We start from the raw sequence: 26129 nt of genomic DNA on the forward strand, positions 1-26129 counted from the left end.
TTCATTCAAGCTTATAGCACCGTTACTGAGTGAGGCTTATTGTGGTCGATGCCTGGTGCGGTTCTATTCTCTCTGTAAACAGAACAAATTACAAACGCCACATAGTTTTCTGGTCGTTCCGTTTAGCGAGAGTCTATTTTCGTGGTAAATAGAGCATTGCAGGTATAGTGCAATGCACTATATTCCAGTTTACGGATTTGCGACCTGACCAGTTTTGCAAGCACTAAAAGTTGGTTGCGAATAAATATTCGTAACAAACTAGAGCTGCTTGTAAACTAACTTGAAATTCAGTGGCATGTGTAGAGACACAAGTTTACCTACGGCCTTGTTAGCAGCGAGAAGTGTGCAGTTTTGCACCCATACAGTTAAAAGTATTAATAAATAAAAGGTACTGCTGACCCCCCACTGAATACTTGACCAAAGTAGTACTGCCGATTAGTCGTTTCTTATGTATGTCTAAAAATGGTATGGCAAGCATAAACTTGCGATGCAGAAAAGAACTTTCTGCAATAGCCGATCTGGTACTGCTGCTGGCAACATTTCTCTTTTAAAGCTGTTTTTTAAGTCAATCTAAGCCACACATGACAATTGCATATTCTAAATGACTGCGTGTTACAGTTGAACGTCACTTCAGTTGAACGATTGCGAGAAACGTGAACGGCGCTGAGGTTGAGGCTGTAAGTTCATTCATACCTTAATAAACAAGTGATATATACTATATACTATACTATAAACTAGAGTGTGTATGCTTTTTGCCGTTGCCAAACAGCTGCTGTGGTTAGGGGCTGCCAGGCACCATTCAAGTGGTCGCTGACCGCTTTTTCGCCCGGTGGACCCCCCAACACTCTATTGTTGTAAAACAAACTTGAAACCTAAAACTACATATGCAGTAATGATGTCTTCGTCGAGTCGCCACATCGCGTAGTCAAGTTATTTTGGCGCCGATTTGTTGGGGCTGCACTTGAAAGCTACAGTTACAGATCGGTGTCCGCCTTCCATGAGGTTTGTTGTACGGAGACTACCGTTGTGGTCGCTTTGATTCCACAATGCTGTTTGAGCTTGCGATGCCAGCCACTGTGGTTTACAATACGATGCAAACTCGTCAATAGCTGCGTCCATTCTGGAGTTCCCGGTCAAAGTCTTGAGAGATGAATGCCAATGTGGAACCACCAGGGGCAAACGAACTGCCAGTCCCACCAGCTTTCTCACCCACTTTATGATACAGTCAAACCCGGATATAACAAACCCGGATAGAGCGAATTATGCTATATATCGAACAAAAATAATTCACTTACGGAAATACATAGGAAACATATTCCTTATAACAAAGTTCACATCTGATATATCGAACTCTGCGCGCCTAGAATGGCCGCCGAAATGCATGGTCTTGGAGCGGCGATTGAGATGTGGATTGGCCGCGACCACGTAGCAAGAGTTGCGACTTAGACACTGCGCCTCGCACGGAGCGGCATGACGCCCGACACTTTCCGTAACTGTTTCCGGCGCGCGGGACTCACGACGGAACCCGCGCAGTCAGCGAGTCCGGACCAAGACAGCAGCATCAGTGAACTGTGGGAAGAGCTCCCACACATTCCCGATGATGTCGTGAGTGAAAGCCGTCCGACGCTTATTATGAAGCGCTTTCGGCAGTCAATGTGCTCCGCCAATGCTTCTTAGATTTCGGAGGACGCGGACTCGAACTGGTGCGAATAATGTTTCGTGTAGAGAATGCTATGCTGGTTGAAGCCGCCAAAACGAAAGTCAAAACAAAAATCGCCGCTTTTTTCTTTGCAAAGTAGGCAGTTCCGGCGGAAAGTAGCTTTATTACTTGCAATAAATGGATTATTTTGGGTATGGTAACGACTACTTTACTGTGTTCGTTTCTGCATGCGGGGATGGTGGAGTTCGGGAGGGGGAGGTGGGCTCCCGCGGATTGCGAACTTGTAATGATAAGTTCGTTATAGGTGGGTTCGGCTATATCGAACTATTGGGTATATCGAACTAATCACGGTGCATATTGCAATTCGCTAAAAACGGGTTTGACTGTAGCTGGCTCTTTAATACATCTCCATGAACTGCAAAAAAAAGTATATTTTCTGAATAAGTTGGCGACGGGATATGATTGGCAAAAGCTTTTTGCAAGAATTTATATTGATATAAACGTCAACTTATAAGAAGCTACCCGTAATTCAAGCTCAGCCAGCTCCGCATGAGACACTGGGTGAAGTGATACGGGCAGCCTTTCGCGGTCACCCTTAGGGACACATCCCTATCCGAAAAGGCAGCGCGCTGGCGGGCAGAGTTCAGCGCGCGCCTGATTTCCGGACCAGCGCGCGCACTTTCCAGCGGCGCTGGCCGCTCGAAAGCGCGTGGCGCTGGCCGCTCGAAAGCGCTCGAAAGCGCGTGGCGCTGGCCGCTCGAAAGCGCGTGGCGCTGGCCGCTCGAAAGCGCGTGGCACTGGCCGCTCGAAAGCGCGTGGCACTGGCCGCTAGAAAGCGCTCGAAAGCGCGTGGCGCTGGCCGCTCGAAAGCGCGTGGCGCTGGCCGCTCGAAAACGCTTGTGCTGGCGCTGAAAATCGCGCGCGCTGGCGCTGAAAATCGAGCGCGCTGGCGCTGAAATTCGAGCGCGCAGTCCCCTGAAAGCACGCCCACTAGCAGCTAGAACCGGCTGGGCATTATACCAAACACAGACCAGCCCTAGAAGCTATCGTGCAAGCATTAAAACATCTACTCCAGTTGTAAACAACAAAATTTTATTAACACTCCAAAAATTGAGTTTATACTTCTAGCGAACTTTAACCCAGGATGAAGAAAGAAAAGACGAAACACACGCTAGACTTCAACTGGGTTTATGCAAAAGGGAACAGAAAAGCATGCATATATGTACATGATACGAAAAAACAACCAAACAAACAAGCACATGATTCCACGCGAATGAAACACCGCAATGTTCGCACACGCTCTATCACTTTTACACTGAATCACAAACAATGCCTGGTCACATCACAGCGCCTGTTCTTTACCGACAGTGTGCACACCAGTCGCCGATTGCACATGATCAAGAGAAGGGGTGTCCCTTGATCATGTGCAATCGGCGACTGGTGTGCAAACTGTCGGTAAAGAACAGGCGCTGTGATGTGACCAGGCATTGTTTGTGATTCAGTGTAAAAGTGATAGAGCGTGTGCGAACATTGCGGTGTTTCATTCCCGTGGAATCGTGCTTGTTTGGTTGTTTTTTCGAATCATGTACATATATGCGTGCTTTTCTGTTCCCTTTTGCATAAACCCAGTTGAAGTCTAGCGTGTGTTTCGTTTTTTCTTTCTTCATCCTGTGTTAAAGTTCGCTAGAAGTATGAGTTCATTAGTCAGTAACCAGCTCGCCCAACTCTCCTCTTTAGTTGTTCGAGAGGTGATCTATGCTGCTTTATTAAGCACTGGCAGCTTGAAGAGCACCCTCTTCAGTTTCTTCGGCAGGCACGGCAACGGCAGGCACGGCTACGGCAGGCACGGCAACGGCAGGCACGCCAGGCGTTTTCAGGCGCATGAGCCTGCCCCTTTCAGCGAAGAGGCCCCGCAGGGCCTTCCGTCCCCGTGCGATCCTCTTCGCGGGTGGCTCATCACACGGATTATCGTGTACCACCTTTTGCACGGCACCTGCAAAACGGCACCAGATGCTCTGTAGTTGAACCACTAGTACTGGATTTGAAAATGAACGCAGATCAAAATGTCTCACAAGCATTTGCAAAACCTTGTGGTGCTCACAAGAAAACGTGAAGCATTTAGGGACTGTCCAGTTACACAGCCAGTTTGCTGACCCACTTGTGAGACTTTGCACTAACTGAGAGATTGAGTTTTAACATGCCAATGCTACACAAGCGATGAGGAGCGCCATACTTGAGAAGTCCGGATAATTTTGACCACCTGGGGATCCGTAACGTGCGCCGAAATTTCAAACACAGAGGCATTATTGCTTTTCACCTCTATCTAAAAAGCAACTGCCAAGGTCGCGAATCGCATCCATATCCTTGGGCTGAGCAGCACGTCTTAGCCGCTGAGCAACCACGGTGGGTGTTGCACTAAACTGACATTTATAGTGATAGCAGAGTCCTTAAATGCTTTTCTGGTCATGAAACTGTGCCGTCACGCTGTGGGAGAGCTCCGTGCGCTGCCCAGGGAGGCTGCACCACGGCACTGGTGTTGATCGGAGGGCAGGGCAGCAGGGGAAATGGTCAGAGTGCGTTTGGCAGGAAACGGACGCTCGGCGCCTTGTCAGCAGTGCGCTTTCGCTTCATGCGTCGTGGACTGCTGAAATGGACTTGTCATTTTGTGAGTGACGAAAACATTTGGCGTGAACAGACATGCTGCTACTGCATTCCTGCCTGCCGGACTGGCTACAGAGCAGCGGCGGCCGAGCCCGATGCCCTCTGATCTGTGGTGGTGCCCCTCGCTGATAGCATCTGTCCCCGTACGAAACTTGGCTGGGAGTTTCATGACCAAAGAAGCATTGAAGGACTCTGGTGATAGGGTAGGACACTGTCAAGACAGGCACACCCGAGGCACATACACAAAACTTTATACAAAGTCCTCAGGACATAAAATTCCCTTCGCTCTCAGAAAGCTTCGTTAAAAACAGGAATTTACTCTCCCTGCACTGCCATTCCAAAAAGAGAAAGTGGTTACCAATGCCACCACTGAGCAAGCAAAGAAAACAGGGCACAAGATAAACTGGGATGTTGCCCAGATTCTGTCCATAGAGCACAACGTATAAGCATGCCTTCATTTGGAATTCTTGGTTATCCAGACTGAACTACAGAAAATCAATAGGACTGGTGGCTGCAAGTTCCCCAGAGATGCCAAAACTCTGGCAAGATCACTGAAGGCCACACAAATCGGTGCTTTCAAGTTCATTGCGTAAAACGAGTCGCACTGCTCCCAAACATCAATTTTTATGTTTTTACTTGGTCAGTGATCTGCATTTCATATTTTCTGCAGTTCGTACCATTAGGCTTCGATAAAGCGAAACCACAAACAAACCAAATTGATTGAAAGCAAACTTATGTTGCTTGTTTTGAGTTTCTTTTTCATAATAAAGAAATGAGCAAGCAGAGCTTTTTTTTTCATGTAAATTATCTCGGGTGTATAATCTCACATTTAGCACAAGGTTGTGCAAAATGTTGGAGGGCATGCTGGTGGCATGTGACACCTCCCGCAAGATCCCAAACAAGCAACCCAGGCGGCACAGAAAGTGTGCCCCAAGACCGGCCCGTCTATGGCCGCTTTCTGGCATGTCCGGCCAGCATCCAGGTTCTGGCAGCCACTGATCATGCGTTGAACGGCCAACATTCGGCAACCAGCGCTTCGGCATTTTTCCGTCCGCCCGTGTCCGGACGCACAACGGCAGCTAACCGGCTGCCAGATATTCAGTTCTCTTACGGCTGCCGATGTTGAGAAAGAGAACGGCCGAAGTACGGCCTTAGGGCATCCGTTTTTTCTTCGGGAAGCGGTAATCGGCCGAAGCACGGCAAGCGACCGGCCACAGAATATGCGTATTCTTGCGGCAGTTGGGGTTCGAAAGGAGACCGGCCGGAGCGCGGCTGCCGTGCATTCGTTGTTTCAACGGTGAACCGCGCGTCCGGCGGACGTACGGCCCCAGAATATACGTTTTGCATTCGGTTAGCTGTCCTCGGCCGAATTACGGCCAGCGAATGGCCACAGAATATTTGGCAACCGGTGTTCAAGAGGAGACCGGCCTACGTAAGGTATCTGGTTATACGTCCTTTTTTCGGCAAACGGCATCCAGCCGAACAACGGCTCGCGCCTGGGCGCCGAGAATTCATGCACAGACGTGTTTGGAAGGAGACCGACCGGTTTTTTTCTGGGGGGACAAAGAGCCGTTAGGGAGCCGAACGACGGGGACGCGTTTTTCATCCGCTCCGTGTTTCTACGTTTTAAATGAACGAACATCGTTTGTCAAACAGTAATGAGTGTTCTCGGTGAACGGGCAAGGTGCAAGGACTCACTGGACATTAGCAGGGAACCTTTTAGGCCATCGAAATGTCATTTATTGCCACAAGAAGACTGTGCCACACCGACGGGTGAGCTAAGCCTCGCCAGTCATCGCCGCTACCACGCTTCTGCCTCCGGCTTCGTCGACGCATCATCTCGAGGCTATTCTCCCGCTCAAGAAATGGAGAGCATTGGAGACATCGATCCACCAGAGATGTCCGATCCGAGATGGAGATGGTTCACCAAAATAACTGGCCTTCAAGGGCGTCGAGCAAGCGGCAACCACGCAGGAGCTAAACCGCCACCATGTCAAGGACTCCCCACCAAAGAAAGGCAAGTGCGAGCAAAAGCGCAAGTTATTCTGCTTAAAATTAAACTGCGACAAGCAATGTTGCACTATGTTTTTGGTGATAAACGTAGAAGAGACTCGCTCGTGCATTGGTAGGATCAACTTCATGCCCTGCACTGTTACTTCATGGGATTTTACGACTGCCTATTTAGAAAAAAAAATATTTTAAATTTGCGATAACCACAGAGCCTTGTCACTGACGAAGCCTAGCTGTTAATTAGGTTTCGATGTTTGAAGGTGAGCTTAGCTACTCTTGGGATATGACTCATGTGGTTAAACATAATCGCCAGCATCCTAGCAAACACGGATTTTGTCAGGATTTTCTTGCTCAACGCAGATTGTTAAGTTCACGCACGATTTGGCTCTTGCAATAGATAAGCTTAAAGTGGTTTACTGTATATTCTTGGACTGCAAAAAAGCAAATGATGGTGTTGCATATCACATTCTGCGTAGTACATTTCATCCTGTGAACTGAATGAATCGGTTATTGCATTGTTATTACTATTGGCCCTATAGCTTTGTTCAAAAGTACTGTGTAGTTAACCGGACTATAGCGAATGAACGTGATTTCGTATACCTGCAGTTTTATTCGCATTTAATAACATCCTGGTGTGCTGATTCAGAAAAGTTTTTGGATGTTAAACAGTGTGTTAACGGCACCTTTACAAAAAAACCTTCATTCCAATTGGATACGTATACCGTAAATTATGCTGCTGTGACAACGGCCGAGGAATATAAATACCTAGGAGTTTATTTAGGGAGTGGTTAGAGGTTAAATAGGCAGGTTCACACCATAAAAGTTACGGCTGCATATTTTTTTGGTTTTCTGAGACGAAATTTCAGTGAACCTCCATCTAACTGAAAAGAACAACCGTATTTCACTCATGTGCGCTCAATCTTGGAGTACGCATGTGTTTTCGTGGATCCCTACACCAAAGAGCTCGTTGATACGCTCGAAAACATACAGAATATGTCAGTGCAATTCGTATTAGGTAATTGGCACGCTCAACTTAGCATGAGAGAAAGTAAAAGTAAACTGAAATGGCAGGACGTGAAAGATCACAGACGAAACCACAGGTTTAACTTTTTTCGTAATATCTATTATTCGAAAACTGTTGTAGAAGGGGAGAAGTATGTCCAAGCGCCATTCTACATATCTCAAAGTGGGACCGCTAGCTTAAAGCAAATTATTAACTTTTCTTTAAAGGTGACGCCTTGCGCGATTCCTTTTATTTTACATCAATGCTGCAGTGTAATTATCTTCGACGTATGATTGCATTAACTGTTTATATTGACGATTTTCAGCGCGCTTTGTAGAATTATTTTGTTATTTTGTCTCATATTTAATGCTTAGTGTTATGTATCTCCTTTCTGTAATGCATGCAAAGGAAAGCAGGTATCAAATAAACAAACAAACAAATAAATAAATAAATAAATAAATAAATAAATAAAACAATGAATAAATAAATGAATAAAAATAAATAAATAAATAAATAAATAAATAAATAAATAAATAAATAAATAAATAAATAAACTTCCAGAGGCGCAAGTTTGCTCCGACGGGTTGAGAACCCTACGCATTCAACCTTGACCAATAAAATATTTATTGCCCTATTCGTTGCAGTATGCAAGGTTTCCTGTATACATGCTACCATTGCTATGTTATTGGTTTGAAACAAATTATGTAACTCTAATTTTACGCCTTTCCTTGCGTGAACACAAAGGGATACAACTGCAGCCACCTGAAGCAGGGCGTCATTCGCGACGCGTCTAGAATTTTTTGAACGTAGTATGACATTAGAAGAAAATTAAGTTCTTTTGGACTATTGAGTGGTGTGGACGTACACTCATGAAAACAACATTAAAATAGATTGAAAATGAAAGTACCTGTTTGCTCCTTCTTAGGATCAGCCCTGCGCAAGATCATCAGAAAAGTTGATCGAGTAGAAAATGTCTTTGCAAGAAAAATGGGCAAAAAACTGGACATACTTTTTTGTGAAGGAGTTATATTAAATGCTCCTGAGTGTTTTGTTGAGAACCAAAACGCTTCGTAAACGCATTCACGCCGGTTTTATATACATCAAAATTGGTCAAGCAACTGTTATAAAAATAGTTTATGTAGTCATAGCATGAAAGTGTTCCGGAATATTGCCCTAAAAGAAATTGGCTAAAAGCGGCGCAATTTATCTCTCTGAAATTCAACCCACTAAAATGCGCCCTCCGCCGCCCCCCCCCCCCTCCTCTTTCCCCGTTTATTACAGGTAAGCCGCCCCACAGAGGATATCAGGATCTGGACAATACATCTATTCAAGCTCTACAAAGAACTGAATATTTTCTGTGTTTGGCAGTAAGAGAGGCACAGCAATTAAAGGACCGACAATTTGTGAGCACTGTTTAATAAATGAATTTTGCTGTCAACTGAGGCTGGTAATTAAGCAAAGCTGCGCTGAAAGCTTGACGGCTGGTGCTTGCGCGCGAACTCACTTTGATGTGGCTGCATTGGACCCAAAATGCTGGGTTTGTGCTGCTTCTGCACTGCGCGAATGAGTCATCTGCTTGCGCGACATGCAGTGACCGGCCTCAGTACAGCTAACGTACTGTGGCTGAACTCCAATGCCCGTAGCACGGCCGTATTTCCGGTAGCTGTAGTCCGGCTGGAGTCCGACGACCGCATCTCGGCTGTCCTCCGGCGGACGTACTTCGGCCGTACACGGGTGGCTTTGGAATGGCCGGAGCCCTACGGCTGGAATCTGGCCGTATGACTGTAAGCCGGTCGACTGGCCGACGGACACTGGCCGTTGGACAGCCATCGGAGTACGGCCGTATACGGCCAAAAGGCCCACATTTGGACATGGGCCGAACATGGCTGCCGGAAAACGGCCGGACAGAAAATCACCGGCCAAAGTACACCGGCCTGTTTTAGGCCGAACAGTCCTGTGCTGCCTGGGAAGCCCCCCCCCCCCCTTCCATCAAGGCCCTTCTCCCCTTAATCAACAGCTAATTTCAAATTTCCGTGCTGTTGTGGGATTCTCCCTTTGCCCTATAGTGTCCACACCCCGAGCTACACTGCATACAGGCAACATTGGCATGTGACGTTCAGTCTATAATCCAATCCAACTGTGGGTTGCAGCAGCCCAATAGCATATGTTCGATTTTGTTGCTGGGGCATGGGCTGCTGTACCCGAGGATACCGCGGCATGGTTTTTCAGGGGCTGTGCCAATAGAATGCACTGTATGGCCCGGGGGAAGGCGGCCTGCATGGAGGACTTGCAGATGTTGGAGCCAGGACACCAGGAGAACAGGGCAGACTTCAAGCTGAATTCTGAAAACTTTTCTCTGAGACTGACTCAGAGGATTTTTTTTTATATTTTTGAGATTGATGACTAACACTCGTTGGCAAAATGTTAGGTGAATGTGGATTCCGTCTTTTTCCTGGCGAGGGATCGTTGCCGCCACCATCGTGAATTTTTGTGTCGTTTTGGGATAGAGCACCCTCCGCACTCTGCCAGTGATCTCGACTTGCATGCTGGGGGGCACCTACTCGGAATGGTATGGTAGTTTTGGGCCGCCTGATAGGGTCAAACCAGGTTGCTACATAACTGCACTGCCTGCATGGTAACATTTCACTGATGCAGATCAACCTTCCCTCTTTCAAAATGCCCCCTTACACATTATAGCCTCCACTTTTGTTGGCGTAGCTGGCAGAGAGGCCACTCCGCCCGGCTCCTGGCGGTGGGACTGGCCAGTCAACGTCCGAGCCTGCAGCTCCTTGGCTGACCAAAAATTGCGGGCCAGCTCCCGAGCCACACGTGCCGGCGCCCGACTAGCCATGATATAGCCGAACTTGGCTTCTTTCACTAGGTGGCCGGACCCAAGGTGAACCTGTAACGACAAAATACACACAACATAGGAACAAAGGCTATTCCCAAATTTGGGCGAAATCTACCAGGAGCTATTACCGGCAGGCTTGGAAATAGGTTGCAGGAAGTCAACAACAGAAATTGGTTAACATAGAATAAACTGAATTTAAGTAATACCAGCAGCTTTGGAGATGCAGTCTTCAAGGAACCACGCAGATAAAATACAACTTTGTTTTATTGGTGGAAAGATTTGGTGTTTTAGTGCCTTGAGCACTTACTTGCTTAGCAGCAAATGATGCTTTATTCAATCATAAATTAATCCATGAAATCTAAAATTTTGATTCTTCTGCCCAATCACGTTTTGTGACGTCTTCAATGACGTAACAGACAGGTCTTCAAGTAAATGTTAGTATGCCATGTAGTCTGCAGTGGACTGTAGGAACATCCAGTTTACCTCAGAAGAGTTGAAGCTTGAGCTGGTTGGTACATAAATTTGAGAGTAGAGGGTGGCGCAACGAACGGGACGACGCGAAGATGAGAAACAGAAGCGCTTACTAACAAACAAAGGATTTATTGCATCGGGATACATGCTGGTCGACCACAAAAAACAAGAAAGAAAGAAGAAGGGGTAGGGGAGAAGGAACAAGGGAAAGCAGCACCAAATTGGTTGCTAAAAAATGCACAGCAATGGTGACAGGAGACACGTGTCAAGTTCTGAGATTGTGAATCCCTTTTTTGATGAGCGAGATGTCCGGTGGGCTAATACAAACTTCACCGCGCTGAGAAATGCAAAACACCTCATAAATCTTGCGTGCCTTCTGCTCCCGATAACAGCCCAATACACCGCATTTTTCAAGAAAAAGTGTGCAGCCACAACTTTTGCAGTGCGCAGGAAGGTGCCCGCCAACAGACCCATCCAGTGCTTCAGCGTGTTCACGCAAGCGGTCATTAATGCAACGGCCTCTGTCTGGCCTATGTAGCACCTTTTGCAACTGAGTGGGATGCTGTACAGCACTTGAGATTCGCATTCAACGTAAGGCCAAGCATGTTTCTTTTTGCAGGTCTTGGCTGGACTGGGCTTGCAACTAACTCTTCTGCACAGGCGTCGATCGGCGCAGTGAAAACAACGCAAACGCCGGCTCTTCCAACTACTTTCTTGATATTGTGTGACATCTTATGTACTATCGGCCGGAAAAGTAACCGGACCACTGCTCAGGCAGCCGGAGCGGCTGCTGGGGCGCACCGCGGCGCTGTTATCTCGCTGCGCTCGCTCACGACGAGAGTGCCACGCTTGACGCCAAACTTCCCCTCGCCCTCGCCCGGGTGCTTGACGCTTGACAAACAATCGCATGAGGGCCCAGCAGCCGCTCCGGCTGCCTGAGCAGTGGTCCGGTTACTTTTCCGGCCGATAGTACATAAGATGTCACACAATATCAAGAAAGTAGTTGGAAGAGCCGGCGTTTGCGTTGTTTTCCCTGCGCCGATCGACGCCTGTGCAGAAGAGTTAGTTGCAAGCCCAGTCCAGCCAAGACCTGCAAAAAGAAACATGCTTGGCCTTATGTTGAATGCGAATCTCAAGTGCTGTACAGCATCCCACTCAGTTGCAAAAGGTGCTACATAGGCCAGACAGAGGCCGTTGCATTAATGACCGCTTGCGTGAACACGCTGAAGCACTGAATGGGTCTGTTGGCGGGCACCTTCCTGCGCACTGCAAAAGTTGTGGCTGCACACTTTTGCTTGAAAAATGCGGTGTATTGGGCTGTTATCGGGAGCAGAAGGCACGCAAGATTTATGAGGTGTTTTGCATTTCTCAGCGCGGTGAAGTTTGCATTAGCCCACCGGACATCTCGCGCATCAAAAAAGGGATTCACAATCTCAGAACTTGACACGTGTCTCCTGTCACCATTGCTGTGCATTTTTTAGCAACCAATTTGGTGCTGCTTTCCCTTGTTCCTTCTCCCCTACCCCTTCTTCTTTCTTTCTTGTTTTTTGTGGTCGACCAGCATGTATCCCGATGCAATAAATCCTTTGTTTGTTAGTAAGCGCTTCTGTTTCTCATCTTCGCGTCGTCCCGTTCGTTGCGCCGCCCTCTACTCTCAAAATCTAGCTTACTGTGTGCTCTCATTTTGCTTATGACTGTATTTGCACCTGGCTAGTTTTTTCTACAGCTAGAAGTAATCACAGCGTGAAACGCTCGGTATGCTCAACAAACAGGGTCGCGTAAAACACCATCGCTTATACCAGTCGGCCAATGCAGTCTGAGACAACCCCAAAGTGCCAGGCTGCTGGGGAGCTATAACATAGTGCGTGCAGTACCAACAGCAGTAGCACTGGCGATTCTATGTGCACATGTACTTTCATAAGTTCCATTGTTTGCCCCACCATTCTTACTGCTATAAGATGAGTACGCAGTACATTTAAGCACAAGTAGCTCGTTCTGCAAGCTTATATTTCCCTGCCTAACTTGCATTTGCTTTTGCTGGCATCAGCCAAACACTCAGCTGTGCATATTACATCTTATGTTCTGTTGTGGCAAATGAGCTGTGAGTCGCGCAGCCATTCCCTTTTTCCAAATTATATAGCTTACTTGAGCGAAGTGTGCGTTAAACGTGGTGTCAGCACGATTCTAACACGGCAGGCTTTCGAATGAACCAAACTTGTGTTTTGTCTGAATAGTCCTTTTAAGACAGTGCCCCACATCGCTCATTTGCATTTTCAGCACTATTAGTGGTAAGTCTGTCACAATCGTTAACGTCTCCACTGTCACCCGTTTCGCAAAAAAAAAATCCCTCCTTTCACTAACTTCTAAATTGGGTTTAAAGAAATGTCAGTAAGGTGAACTCACTTGCATATACAGCTTCAAGTTGTGCCATTTGTTGAAATAGTGTGTGTAGCCCCTGCACACAGAAGTGAGCTAACTTCTTTTTTATTTGGTAAGTTAGCGATGTCCCTACTTCGCAGAGTCCCTCCTTAAAAGCCAACTGCACTCAAATTTTACCTCAGCCAAATTTACTGTGAAAGTACAGTACGTACCACCATACCAACAGGGACATCAGTTACAAATGTTAGTTACAAATGTTTAAAATAGCTCTGTCGCAGGCAATGCTGCATCTGCCAGCGAAACACGCAAAACAGCCATGAAATGGAAGTGACATTGCGGCCAGCCAGTAGAACTGATTGAGCTCCGCTGGGCGTGCTTCTTCTCATAGGGCTGGTGTAAGCGTGAAAAGTTGTGCACAGGTTTGCTCCAGCAGGCCGGCTTGGGCCGTAATGACTGTGCTCATCTCAGTGCGTTCCAAAATCCCAGATTTTTTTATGGCCCTTCACGCCGTAGATACACTTATTTCAGTTTTAATATTTTCTAGCTTGAAGTCTTAAGTTTTCAAGGGGTCGAAATTTTGAGTGCAGTTGGCCTTTAAGAGGAGGAAGGGAGTGACATTAGAGGTAAGTGGATTAACATCGCTCCTAAATACGCTACAGCACTACTCAATCCCATGGTCTTCTACACTGGTAAAGGAATGATCCTTCTCTTCTCCCGAGAGGAGGATGTTTCTTCTCATAGGAAGAAGAGTAAAAATTAACTGATAGTAAATGGCTCTGATTATCTGATAGATATTATGATTTCGCAATAATGCATTACTTGCATTTGCTGGGCCATCAGTTGATCAAAGATAAATGTGAGCTATTTTATTTAAAAGGAGCACAACAGCAATTTCTTTTTTGCAATTGCCCAGAGACTAAAATTCGCATGTATTATTTACACATGTGTACAACACAATTACCCTGCACTGTTTTTTGTCTGTAAGCATATATTCTAGTCGTGATGCAGTTTCCAAATGTACTAAAAAGTGGCAGCACTGAATTCCCAGTCATTCAGGAAATACTACACATATTTAAATGCACATATTTTATTCAACCTAATTGTACCTGTTCATTTTTACGCCCGTTCAGCATGTCTGCTTAAAGGAGTACTGACACGAAATTTTCGTGTTAAGTTTTTTTCGCTGCTATGCGTGCCTACCAGCCCACTAATCATAGAATGACAGATTAGACGGTCGAGCGCAGCGTAAACATTCATTTACGGCGTCGTTTATTCGTGCCAGTTTTGGTTTCGACTGAAAAACGCCGAGCGGCCGCCATGACAGGATGTATCACATGACGTCACCATTCTTGCCGCATCGCTGCCTCTCTGGAAGCACGCGCGAGCGAGCGCACGCGCGCGCCCAGACCGGCCAAGGTTTTCGCCGTCCCCACAGGACCGGGCAGCATGACGTCAGTCCCAAAACCATGATGTGTACACACGCCTGAGCAGCGCGCGCCAACCACCGCCAGCGCGTCGGCTTCGTCACGGGAGCCCCGACGTCAGCAGTTTGGGGCAAGTAGCACATGATGTCATGCCGGCCCGCTCTGGGCATTCTCGTGAGGGCGAAGATTAAGATGGATTTCAAATATATTTCGCTGAACGGTTGCTGTTGAAACTTGCTGGGAGGTATCTCCTGATAAAAAGGAAGTGTTTTACATAGTTATCTCAGCTTTGAAATTTCGTGTCAGTACTCCTTTAAGCTTTAAAATAAAATTCCATGAAAGATGGTATGGTACAATCATTTTACTAGTAAAAAATGCGTGCCGCAGGAGAACAAAAATGCCTAATTTCCAAATAAAAGTCACGTAAGCATTCGACAAAGAGCACATGCGTACTGAGGCTCATGCGGTTCAAGACCAGGCCTTCATTGTGCGTGGCTGAAATCATGTTTTCAACTGATGGACTACGCTCCTCAGCATATACACACCTCGCCATCTTTAACTGCAAACAGTGGTGGCAGGCTCTCCTGCTGCCGCTCAACTGAGGCTGTCCTGCTGGCGGCAGGCAGTCCCACTGCTTCAGCACTGGTACCTGAAGAAAAAAGGACACCAATGACACATTTCGTAATGACAAAACACGAACTCTGGAGTGCACAGCTAGGGAAAAGCACTGCACTGTCTGGCTGATCTTAAATGTAGGTCAGAACATGCACTGCTGTTGACATCAACAGAACTTCATTGGCCGTGGGCAAATTCCAGATTCGAATTTCTTTTACACCATGCATTGTGTGAAATGTCTCTTCCTTTTACAAATTGTATTAGTACTTAAACCAAGAAAAATTACGGGGGAACTTCTTAACATTGTGAAAATGAGGGCTTAGTTGGACGTTCTGCTAATCTACTGTTAAACTTGCATGTTGCTCTCATGGAGCTTCTGTAGCTGCCACTTCCTTGCAATGGCAATTACAATAAGCAGCATTTCAAGCTGCTTTAGCCTCATCTGCCATTGCATACTTTCTCGGCCTTCCTCACTGGTGATTAGGGTCTAATGCCCACGCAGCGACATATACAAGGCATGTCCAGAACATTCCACTGTCGCCTTCTCTACCAGCTCTCATTTGGCGGCTCCTGTTTTCCTTTCCAGCCTGTGCTGCCCGCCTTGTGCCACAATTTTCTGTGATTCTGTGTGCCTTACAATTTTTTTTACCTCACATGTGCCATAGAACGAAGATCTAGGCCAAACCATTACTGTGCACTCAATTTATAACAAGTTTAGATAACACATACGTAGCAGATGATGCGCGACTGCTCCTGCCTAGTGGGATCAGTGCGCATGTGCTTGCTCCTGCCGAAACTCGCCATTTCTCAGCATCGGCGCTTCGTAGAGCGCAGTTGCCACACACTCAATTCACTTTAACAGTGGACCACACTGCACATTTGCATCTTCAAAGTAGAATGTTTCAGCTACTGGAATATGTCTGTCTGGTGCAATACACATTGCATTAGTGCTGCAGTAGTATGTCAGCCCTAGCACTCACCCCACATAAAAGACAAGGCAGTGCGCTGCCAGCAGACAATGGTTTCCTAGATAGACAAGTTATACCTCACATTTTTGCCTGCAGCACTTAAATTACAGCAAGTCTCCTTAATTTACCACTCCTAAAAAGCCTGCTGGCTGTACAGAAGTGACCTGAAGCAGCTGTCATCCAAAAGGAAGCAGGAATCAAGCAAATATACAACGTAAAAGCTGAATCCATCAAAGAATTACATGACAAAACAAATGCAAGAATGTATTAGGCAGCTTTGCTCCTACACTGGTTACAAAGCCCAGAATAAAACTGTTGTTACTGCCATGTTCTACCTTTATCCATGTTGTAAAAGCATATTTGAGGCCAAGCAAAACGTAATGTATCAATATCTGTCTTGCTTGTCTGTGCAAGAACAATTTTTGAATGTAGAAGCTTTTCCAGCAAAGCGGACTGATTTTTTTTAAACAAGAAAATAATCAAAAGGTGCACAAAAATGCAGAAATTATGGCTCACCACCATCATGCAGATGACTGCCTGATGCCACAGCCTTGGCCGCAACAGCATCTCGGTCTGAAAATTAGGGGGTATCATAGCATGCTTTTCAAAACTAAGTACAGTCTGTAAAAATTCTCTAGGCCAAGCCGAAAGTGTGCTGGGCACAATAAATTCACTATACAAGCTTATGTCCCAAGCGAGGCTGAAACATTTTATGATACAAAGCTAGAGAAAACACCTTTCTTTTTTACTGTCAGAAAATATTTGCGTCAAATTGAAAGATAAAGCTTATTTTTTAAATTATTTGTGGTTGCGAAGGCTTAGGATTGGCATAGAAAATTTCAACACAGGTACATCTAACTATACCAGCACATCATCTACAAAAGCGATACCTACGAACACTGCCTCCCAGTACAGCCACTGCTGGCACACCACATTGGTGCAACTGAGCAAATCAGATTGTCCTTGTGGAAGAGCACAACAAGCTATCGCACATAACACACGGCTGGCCTGGCAAAATGTACTGGTGTAACCATGACATGCTTCAACAGTGGTGAACCTGAAGGAAAGGTAAAACAGGGGCAGCCACCTGTGGCCTCCAAAAATTATTCACGTGCTTTGGTAGTTCCCTAATGATGCTGTGCCCCCTGCATTTGTAGGCCTCTGCCGATGTGGTGATCAAGACATAACTGCACTCCTCTCTCCTCCCTCTTCTGTTCCTTTCACTCTTCTTGATACCCCTTCAATCCCCCACCCCCCTTGATTGATTGATTGATTGTAGGGGTTAACCGCCGACGCAACGCAGGCGATGAGGCTCGCCGCAGTGGAGGGCTCCTGATTAATTTTGACCACCTGAGGATCTTTATCGTGTGCCGAAATCTCGTACACACGCGCGTTTTTGCTTTTCGCCTCCATTAGAACAGTGGCCGCCGCAGCCGGGAATCGAACTCTCGACCTTGTTCTTAGCAGCGAAACGCCTTAGCCACTGAGCCACCGCGGCGGGTCCCACTCCCCTTCCCAAGGACTCGGTTGCATGCACATTAACTTTCTGATGAGCTCAATAATACCCGTATCCATTTCTTTTTGTGTTTTCCTCAAAACTGAATAATAACCCCCTCACCCCCTGCTTTTGGTTTGCTCTCTTGGTCGGCTGCACCCCTTCCCGCCTTTGTGCCTGAAAATGTGACCCTCTCCTTCTTAGCTCTCCCCAGCAGCTAATTAACTAATTTCCTCTAGTCTGCAAGAGCAATCACATACCACATCATGTAATGTATACTTTGCGGTGGAAACTGGGACCCTGCCCATTTTATTTCTGCATAAGTTTTTGATTTGTCCAGCGTACAAAAAACACCTGTCCTTGCACCCCACAACAATGAGCACAAAGTTCCACATTTTCATTTCAATGCCTTATAATGATGGCTGCACACTCTAGGGAAATGCCTGTCAGTGTGATGCGGTGACTAATGTGCATGATACAACTTTTGCATTAAGCTCATCCCAGATGCTCAACTTGCCCTAGTACGCTCATGTAATCGTGCATGAAATTGGCAGGCGCCAAAGAAACTGTTGCTTTCCTGGACTCTGTTCGAAAAAATACTCGTTAAAGCAAACTAAACAACAGGCAGTACAACTGGCTTGTCCACTGTCACGAGAAAGTGTTGCACTGTAGCGTGCCAGTAATGCTGGGTAACAATTCTCATTCATCATGCCATTACCACTTTACTCTGTAAGTGGGAAAGTTTTAAGACACTGCTCATACAGTAAAGACAGTTTTTCAACTTCAAACTGTAACAAAAATATAAAACAGAAAAGGCAGAAACTAGGACTAACCTCGCTCACTCCGCTCACTCCATGACGCCGCACTGTGGCCAGCTGTCAGGATGACGTCCTCCCCTGAAATTTAAAAGTCATCAATAAACATGCTCCTAGATTAATCGAAAAGAAACTAAACGCCAAGCAACTACTAATTATGCTCACACAAAATAAATGTAACTCAGTGGCCAATGCTCCTTCCAGTGACCTGCAAGCAACATTAGCCCCTCAAAGCTCCCGATTCGTGGCCATCCCCCCAGCAGGTATGTGCAAGAAAAAAAAACACTTTGTTCCATTGCCAGCAGCATCAGCAGATAGCTAAGGCACTTAAGGCTTTTGCTTTCAAATACTGTTTCGCTGCCGTATCCAGTCGGCTTCATTTTTCTAATGATCGTGCAAACTGCAGCGATTGGCGATTTGCCTCAAAAAGGACTCTTCATACACGCCAAAGCATTATTTCTAGACCTGGTGAGCAGCAATAATGTACAGTGGCTTTTCAGAACATCGATGCACTCTTAACCTCTAAAAAGAAGTTCTCCTCGTAACCATCTAAGCCAATACATGAAAGATGACACAAATGGCGCAAAAAATTACCAGACTGCAAGGCACAGAATATGCAGCACAAACTCAAAACAGCTATAGAGGAACTTGCCTTCAAAGGAGCAGCTGGCAAGGACGTCGTACGGGCCGGGCTCTCTACATAGAACAGTTCCATATGCATTGGTACGCGAAATATGAAGGATCCAATCTACATGTCACCTGTATGACATGAATGCACACAAGCTCGTAACAGTTCCCCATGTAGGTAAATACCATGAATACAGTGAGCTTGTGGTATGCGAAATTTTTCTGCCACATGGAGAGGGATCAGGGGCAGTGATGAAGGTTGCCACAGCAACCAATGCATTCAAATAACTGATGGTACACAATGAGAAAAACTTGGCTCAAATAAAAATTTCGCAAGGCTATCATGCCTTGCTAAATGAAACTATCATGCCTTGATGTGCAATAAATGTATTAGCTATTGTTAGGAATAATTACTGCTCAATGAATACTGGTTTTCTAGGTCAAAAACAGCACAAAATATAAATGGAACATACAGCACCCTCAGTTCTGACTTTAAACTAGTTTCATTTAATAATGCAATGAGTATATACTAGTGGTTCACAAACAGAAGTGCGTCCAAGCCCCCACATGTGCAGCAATGGTAAGACATGTTCATGCAACACCCCTGTCTGGACATGCACACTTTGCCGCAAGACAAAGAGGTCTGATGAACTGTCTCTGTCCAGCAAGGGACAGTCTCCTTCCTGTGCTCACCCCCCCTCCCCACCCAATAATCAGTGCAGAAATAATAAAAGCTATTCAATTATAATTAGGTAAAACACAATAAAATGTGGCACTGGCTATGCCACACCTGATGCCTCGAGATATGGCAACACAAACAGGGACGTTATGATTGGCCGAGCTCCCAGTATTTTATACATGCCACTGTATTGACCAAAAAGGCCTAAACAAGGAATGCTTTATTTCGTATTCTTTAAAGTAACCATAAAAACTGGATTATCGACTCAAAAAAGAAAATAAATGGAGATAGTAATAGGGGGCTTGCTCGGTCCGAGAGCTGTGTGCTTTTCCACCGCATGTTGCAATGAACCGATTAAGCATCACTCGGTGTCTGCACACTTAGCCAAGGTGCATACACGAGAACTTGCCCATCTACTAGTTTTACATGGATGTCCACTCTCGGCATATACCAGCATTGATGCCAGAAGTCGTGCAGATGGTAATCACAAAGTGTACGCCAGTTCAGTATATCTTGAAGTTAGGGGACATGCTTTAGGAATGGGGAACTCAATTCCATTCCCCTAAAAACAATCCTTTTTTCTATAGCAGCAGTCGGCTGTCTTGAGACCAAGTCAACCAAGCTATTTGAGGTAGAAACCTATTACCCAAGACAACTGCAATACTAGTGACGCTTCCCATTCATGGCTACGTTGGTTTGCATAAGGAGGATTGCAAATCTGCAATCACTTTCTATACAGCAAGCTCTGGCTACACTGTTATAGCGCTAGGATGATGGGGCCTGTCTGTAAAGATTGGTGCTTGACAAGTGCTATCACTGCCAGAACTTCTCTAATATGACAAAAAATACACACCTGAAAATATGTGTTGACCCCTTGGCTTCATACACTGAATTTTTAAAGCATCTTCTATTGCCAGAATCAAATTAGTGGTAACGCACCCAATTTGTTTTGAAGGTTGGTAGTTGTAACCCCACCAAACTTTTTTTTTTCTGTGTGCGCTTTCATTTTTTTTAACCACGGTGTGCCAGTTTTTTGCCTTTCTACGAGCTTGCAAGAATTGTCATGTCACGTGAAACCTCAGCATAGAACTCAGCTTTGCACTTTGAATTAAAGCAGCACTCAGAGGACAAGCTCAAAATAGGTCTTCCTATAAATAGAAGCCCAGTTAGCCCAAAATAGCTTGAGGGGTGGTAGGGAGTTCAGAGAAATAAGCCTAGCAAAAAAAAAACCAATTCAGAGCCAGCAAATGAATATGCCAGCCTCTGGTTACTTGTTCTCTCTTGTCGGCATTGTGCTGTCAATAATGCCGTCAAGCATAAAAAGGAGCTTCCCAAGTCAGGACATTGTGGGTTTAAACTTCCACAACTTCTCATGTTTCACAATCACTGGTACCGCAACACGCCACCGGGGCCAGTAGAAAAGCAAGCAGCAGTCCCCAAATTTTTTAGAAGAGGGCTGCAATTCATTTGCTTGTTTTTTAAATCTACAGATTGAATAGCTCCCTCATTTCTGCACATATCTTGATCATTCTTTTTGTGTCTGTTTCTGCAACAGAAACTACCGAATGAAAGAAAACCGTTCCAAGGATGCGTTGAGACTGTAAGCTCTGCAGCTAGGTGCCTCCTACATATTCACTTTTGGGCAGATTCTACCCAACTTATTTAAGGTGAAAACATAACTTGCCCAACATACCACACTGCCCTGGCAACAACTTGTCGATGTATTGTATGGCACAAACCTTCTAACAAGCCACGTACACTCATTTGATATCTGGCCCACATACGAAAACAAAAAGTTTAAAAATAAAAGCAGAAAAACCATTGCATTAGCACTAAGAAATGGGCTTGCTGCACCTGGCTCACACAGTTCTCACCTTCTTTGGAATGCTTAGCAATTCAATCTCATTACCTCAGCCCGCATTTAAGCGAGAAGATAACACGAGTACTCTTGAAGGACCAAATACAGGGGCAAGCAAAGCACTGCAAGGCGAGGCCTAGTACTTGGCCTTGACATAAACTACCATGAAATCCCGAACAAATGCTCCCACCCATGTAAGGGTCCCGACTAAATCCACTGCTAATTTCAAACTTCCGTGCCGTTCCGGGAAAGCCCCCCCTCTCTCTGCACGGTATCCACTCCCCAAAATTCACCCATTAGCAAGCAGAGAATGATATTAGGTTTGAGGCTTACATAACAGGCACGTTTTCATGCTGATTCGAGATGTGAGAGCATTTTTTCTTTTACATGTGCAAGATATCAGCCGACATTATTTGGATGTTCGGTAGCCCTAACCAGCACTTCAGTATTGTTTTGCAGGCAACATTGTTCTCTGAATAAACTGGTTGGCCCTTGTCCAGAATGTTGTCCTTTATCTTGGCCTGCATCATGTTGTGCTTGTTTATCAAACCTGAACTACAAGCTGAGGTGTGAGTTTTAAGAATTTCTTCTCTTACAATATAGGACTGACAAGCACAGAAACATTGTCACTCATTACCTTGTGTTTGTGCAGTTGGTGTCGAACTGCGAACTGCAAATTAAGCAAAGGAAATATAAGCAAGATAGAAAGACTACAATGAATAAAATATCTCCAAAATAAAGGGAAGTCAAACTAACCTGTGGGCTCGTTGTCGGGCAGTGAAAATTTTGCCACCACGTCCGGCCCAACAGCGTCCCGAGCGATTTCTGCAGAAGTCACAAAATTTTTTGTAGTCACAAGTAAATGTGGGATAGGTGGTTCGAACATTGAAACATGGTTAAGAGAGCACACAGGTCTACCGCTAGTCCCGAGTGGTCTCTACTTTTGTCCCGTCCTTACCACGCTACTTCACTATGTTTTTTGTAGTATTTTAAAGAATAACATTTTAAATGTCTATATAAGCATGACAATCATTTGACAATGGCTGCCACTTACCTATCCTTTCCAAGAGGGCATCGCACAGTCTGTCCGCCCGGCATCGCTGCTCTCGGACCTGCTCCTCCAGAGCAGCAACTTCTTTTTTGTGCCCCTCCTGCTGCTCAAGGAGGGCCGCCTCAAGTGCTGCGACCTTATCCTGGAGCCTCCTCAGCTCCGCACACTCCTCAGGGCCGATACCGTCCCCTTGAGCCATGGATGGCCCCGCCACGGCTAGATCATCACACTAAACAAAAAAATTATGTCATAAATATGTACTTTAGAAACAATACTGAAACCTAGTCTCAGCACAGTAATGAACGCAGTACCACTAACAGTACCTGCTTTACATTGTCATGTATTGTTTCAGTGCAGAATACATACTAGTACATGTAATGCCTGCTAATGTAGCTTCAACAAGCTTTCAATACAGATGATACCTTTTTTCGTCTCTTGGTCACCCACATTTTAGGTTAAAAAAGCTACAGCGTTAAACCCAGATTTATGGGACTATTGATTACACTGCGTTAGAACGGTGGTTTGGGCTAGTTGGTGGTGCATATTGAAATTTGAAACAGTGTGAAAAGACGGGACAAGAAAACGACGACACAAGGCGCTGACTAATTGTTGGTTAGTCAGTGCCTTCATCGTTTCTTTGTCCCATCTTTTGGCACTGTTTCGAATTTCAGTATTGATTACAGCTGACTAAATTCAAAGCAAAGTTTGTTTTTATTAATGCTTAAATTTCTACTTCTACCCAGTAAGCATCCGATTTATGGCCTGCCCCTTTATTAAATGAGAACAGCCATGTCTGCCACCATCCTAGACTGCGCGATGCAGGGTCCTGGCTGGGCTAAGCCAAGCCAGTACCAATCACGTCTCAGCCTTTAATTTTCTGCCACGTGCGATAGCAACTAAACAAGTGAGTTAGACATTGCACCTCAATACAGAAGATGTCCTGCGTAAAAAAATAAAGAAAAAAATATTTTGTTTTTAAAGTGAAAAGCAAGGTGAAATTACAAAAGCTATAAGACGGCATCTGCCAAACTGTGGAATTTAATAAACTTTCTACAGTTACAACAAAAGGGGGGACAGGGGCTTACTTATCTTGTTAACAAAACTTCGTTGATTGTCACTGCAAGGGAGTCACTTTGGTTTGCGGTCGGCTAAATGATTCTGTCCCTCTCACCATCCACCGTGGACCGAAACACATTTGTAACACCCAAAATTTCATCCCTTTTTAACCACACTTTGGCGAAAAATCTTTTAAAATTTATATCACATTGATCAGTCGTGGTCATGCTAATGAGATATTGCTGCAATAAAAACTTTTTTTTCACAAGCATGTTTGCTGGCTAAAAAGGTTTGTTATGACTTATTCGAGCAGCGCTAACTTAAACAGCTGCTCAAATATTAGTCATAATTAAAGTAGCCACAATAAAACATACAAACAGCAACCAAAATACTTTGCTAGTATAAGATACATGTAGGCTCCCCAACGAAAGCTAAGATGAACGAAGGGCAATCTGCCTCCTCTTTACTAATGCTCTGAAAGTCATATTTTTGGCTGTGCTTAAATGGACCCTATGTACTGATGCTTCTGTAGTGAACAGGAATCTCATGTACGAGCCAAAACATATGTAATTAGTGAAATATTTTGGTGGGTGTTATTTTGCTATTCCATTATACCATGACCTATCCTGACCAAATGAGCTTCCTTCCATCAAACCGGAGTTCAGAACTACCCCATTAAATGTCGGTCAAATTCTGGTAGAATAGATATATTATAATACACATAAGTTGCAGTGAAACTTACGTTCGGAAGTTCTAGGCTGCGGTCAGAGGCGTTAAAAGCATCGATGATGCCCCCTAGCTCCCTCCTTGCAGCTTGCTTCCTTTTGGCGGCCCTTTCTTTTTGCGTAAGGCTCTTAGGTGGCTTCAAAAAGAAAGCGATAAGTTATATAGGTCATTAATTAAATTAATGGTAACCACACATTGACCACAACTTCACTACCTTGTAGAAAACACAATGCCATGCAAACATTTCCACACTATCAGGACCACATTGAATAACAGTGATCACATTAAAATTTCCAAGCACATTATGTCTTCAGTGCAGTTTACTGGCAGCCCCCCCCCCCCCTAACCTACTGTTATGCAATGTTAGTAGTCTGTAAAAATCGCGTAGATTCCCGCCGCGGTGGCTCAGTGGCTAAGGCGTTGCGCTACTGAGCACGAGGTCGCGGGTTCGATTCCCGGCCGCGGCGGCCGCTTTTCTGATGGAGGCGAAAAGCAAACACGCCCGTGTGTACGAGATTTCGGCGCACGTTAAAGATCCCCAGGTGGTCACAATTAATCCGGAGCCCTCCACTACGGCGCGCCTCATCTCCTGCGTTGCGTCGGTGCGTTCAACACTACAATCAAACATCGCGTAGATGCTAAAAACATGCATTACTGGAAGTTTTTTTTTTTGGTTATAATGACATTATATATTTTGTACTCAGCAGAATTGCCTCCAACGTTATACATTAAACAAAGCCACAGCAAGTAATTTACAATAAAACAACAATCCCTCAGATTTGTCAGATCAAGAGGCGCTTTATATTTATTACTTGAGTCATGAGGTCTCAAGGACACCTTACCATGGCAGTCTTCGTGACTTCGGCCAAAATCACTCTCGGCACAGCGAAGCGGGCTTTTTTCAAAGCTTGAGTGAGCCCCGGCAGTGAGTCTAGAGAGAGAGATTAAAATCATTACTATTACGTTACAACATCAGATAACTCATACAATTTCAGGAAGTCGCTAAAGGTCGATAGAGAAAAAGCTCTCATCGCGACAAATTAGGAGAAAGCAGGAAAATCTGCTCTTTATAATGAGATTTTGCTTTCGGCGTACATTTGCTCTTGGCTGAGTTTGATTTAACAGGATACTTTTTCGCTATTCGCAACAACTGCGGCTTTTTTCAACAATTTTGTTTTAACAAAGCAGTTCCTCTAGCAATTCCTGTTCCAATAAAAGGAAAGCCAGCTCTTCTTGAGACAGAAAGAGTAATTTGTGTAACTAGAGACGCGGCTACGACCGAGAACGCAAAGGCCCTTGTGGCATCGAGAAGGGTCCATTAAACGCTAATAAACGTAAGCTAATTTGCTCATTACCATTCGTCGTGCGCATCAACTTATAGAACAATATACTTTGGTACTATTTCACGGGCATATTCCAAGCAAGAAAACCTATTCGCTTACCTGACAGTGCCGTCACGTGCGCGGGATAAAATCCCTCCACGTCGCCCGCTTCGCTGCGCCAGTACGCAGAAACTGTTCTTTGCCTCGAAAAATCGGTCGCGTTTTTGGGGTGAAAATCCTTAATCAGCTCCGTACGAAGCACCGCACGCTGTAAATCCTCCGTGAACAGCACACACGCGAACATTCCAAGGATGGGAGAAAACGAGCTGCAATGGAGGATCTCGCGCGAGTCGCATGGAGGAGTTGGAGCAGGAGGAGGAGAATGGCCGGAATGGCGTTGCAAGTTGCATGGAGGCAGAGCCTTCTATACAAGTTGTATAATAAACGTTACTAAGGGG

The 26129-nt window shown here is 45.4% G+C and overlaps 2 protein-coding genes across 2 annotated transcripts; both read right to left on the reverse strand.

The window, feature by feature from the left end:
- Positions 1-3414: 3414 nt before the first annotated feature.
- LOC144166622 (uncharacterized) lies at positions 3415-10440 on the reverse strand. Its single transcript, XM_077696166.1, has 2 exons — positions 10023-10440; positions 3415-3653 (listed from the first exon to the last, which is right to left on the reverse strand). Exons 1-2 carry the CDS (start codon positions 10183-10185, stop codon positions 3427-3429), a joined length of 390 nt encoding a protein of 129 aa, XP_077552292.1. The 5' UTR covers positions 10186-10440; the 3' UTR covers positions 3415-3426.
- Positions 10441-14890: 4450 nt separating this feature from the next.
- LOC144166632 (uncharacterized) lies at positions 14891-22475 on the reverse strand. Its single transcript, XM_077696174.1, has 6 exons — positions 22273-22475; positions 22154-22186; positions 19005-19046; positions 18371-18433; positions 16559-16615; positions 14891-15108 (listed from the first exon to the last, which is right to left on the reverse strand). The coding sequence occupies exons 1-6, from the start codon at positions 22400-22402 to the stop codon at positions 14990-14992; spliced, it is 444 nt and encodes a 147-aa protein (XP_077552300.1). The 5' UTR covers positions 22403-22475; the 3' UTR covers positions 14891-14989.
- Between the last annotated feature and the right edge of the window lie 3654 nt (positions 22476-26129).

The sequence above is a fragment of the Haemaphysalis longicornis genome, unplaced genomic scaffold, assembly GCF_048455015.1.
Source record: "Haemaphysalis longicornis isolate Haplotype H1 unplaced genomic scaffold, Haemaphysalis longicornis Haplotype H1 scaffold_1, whole genome shotgun sequence".
NCBI lineage: Eukaryota > Metazoa > Arthropoda > Arachnida > Ixodida > Ixodidae > Haemaphysalis > Haemaphysalis longicornis.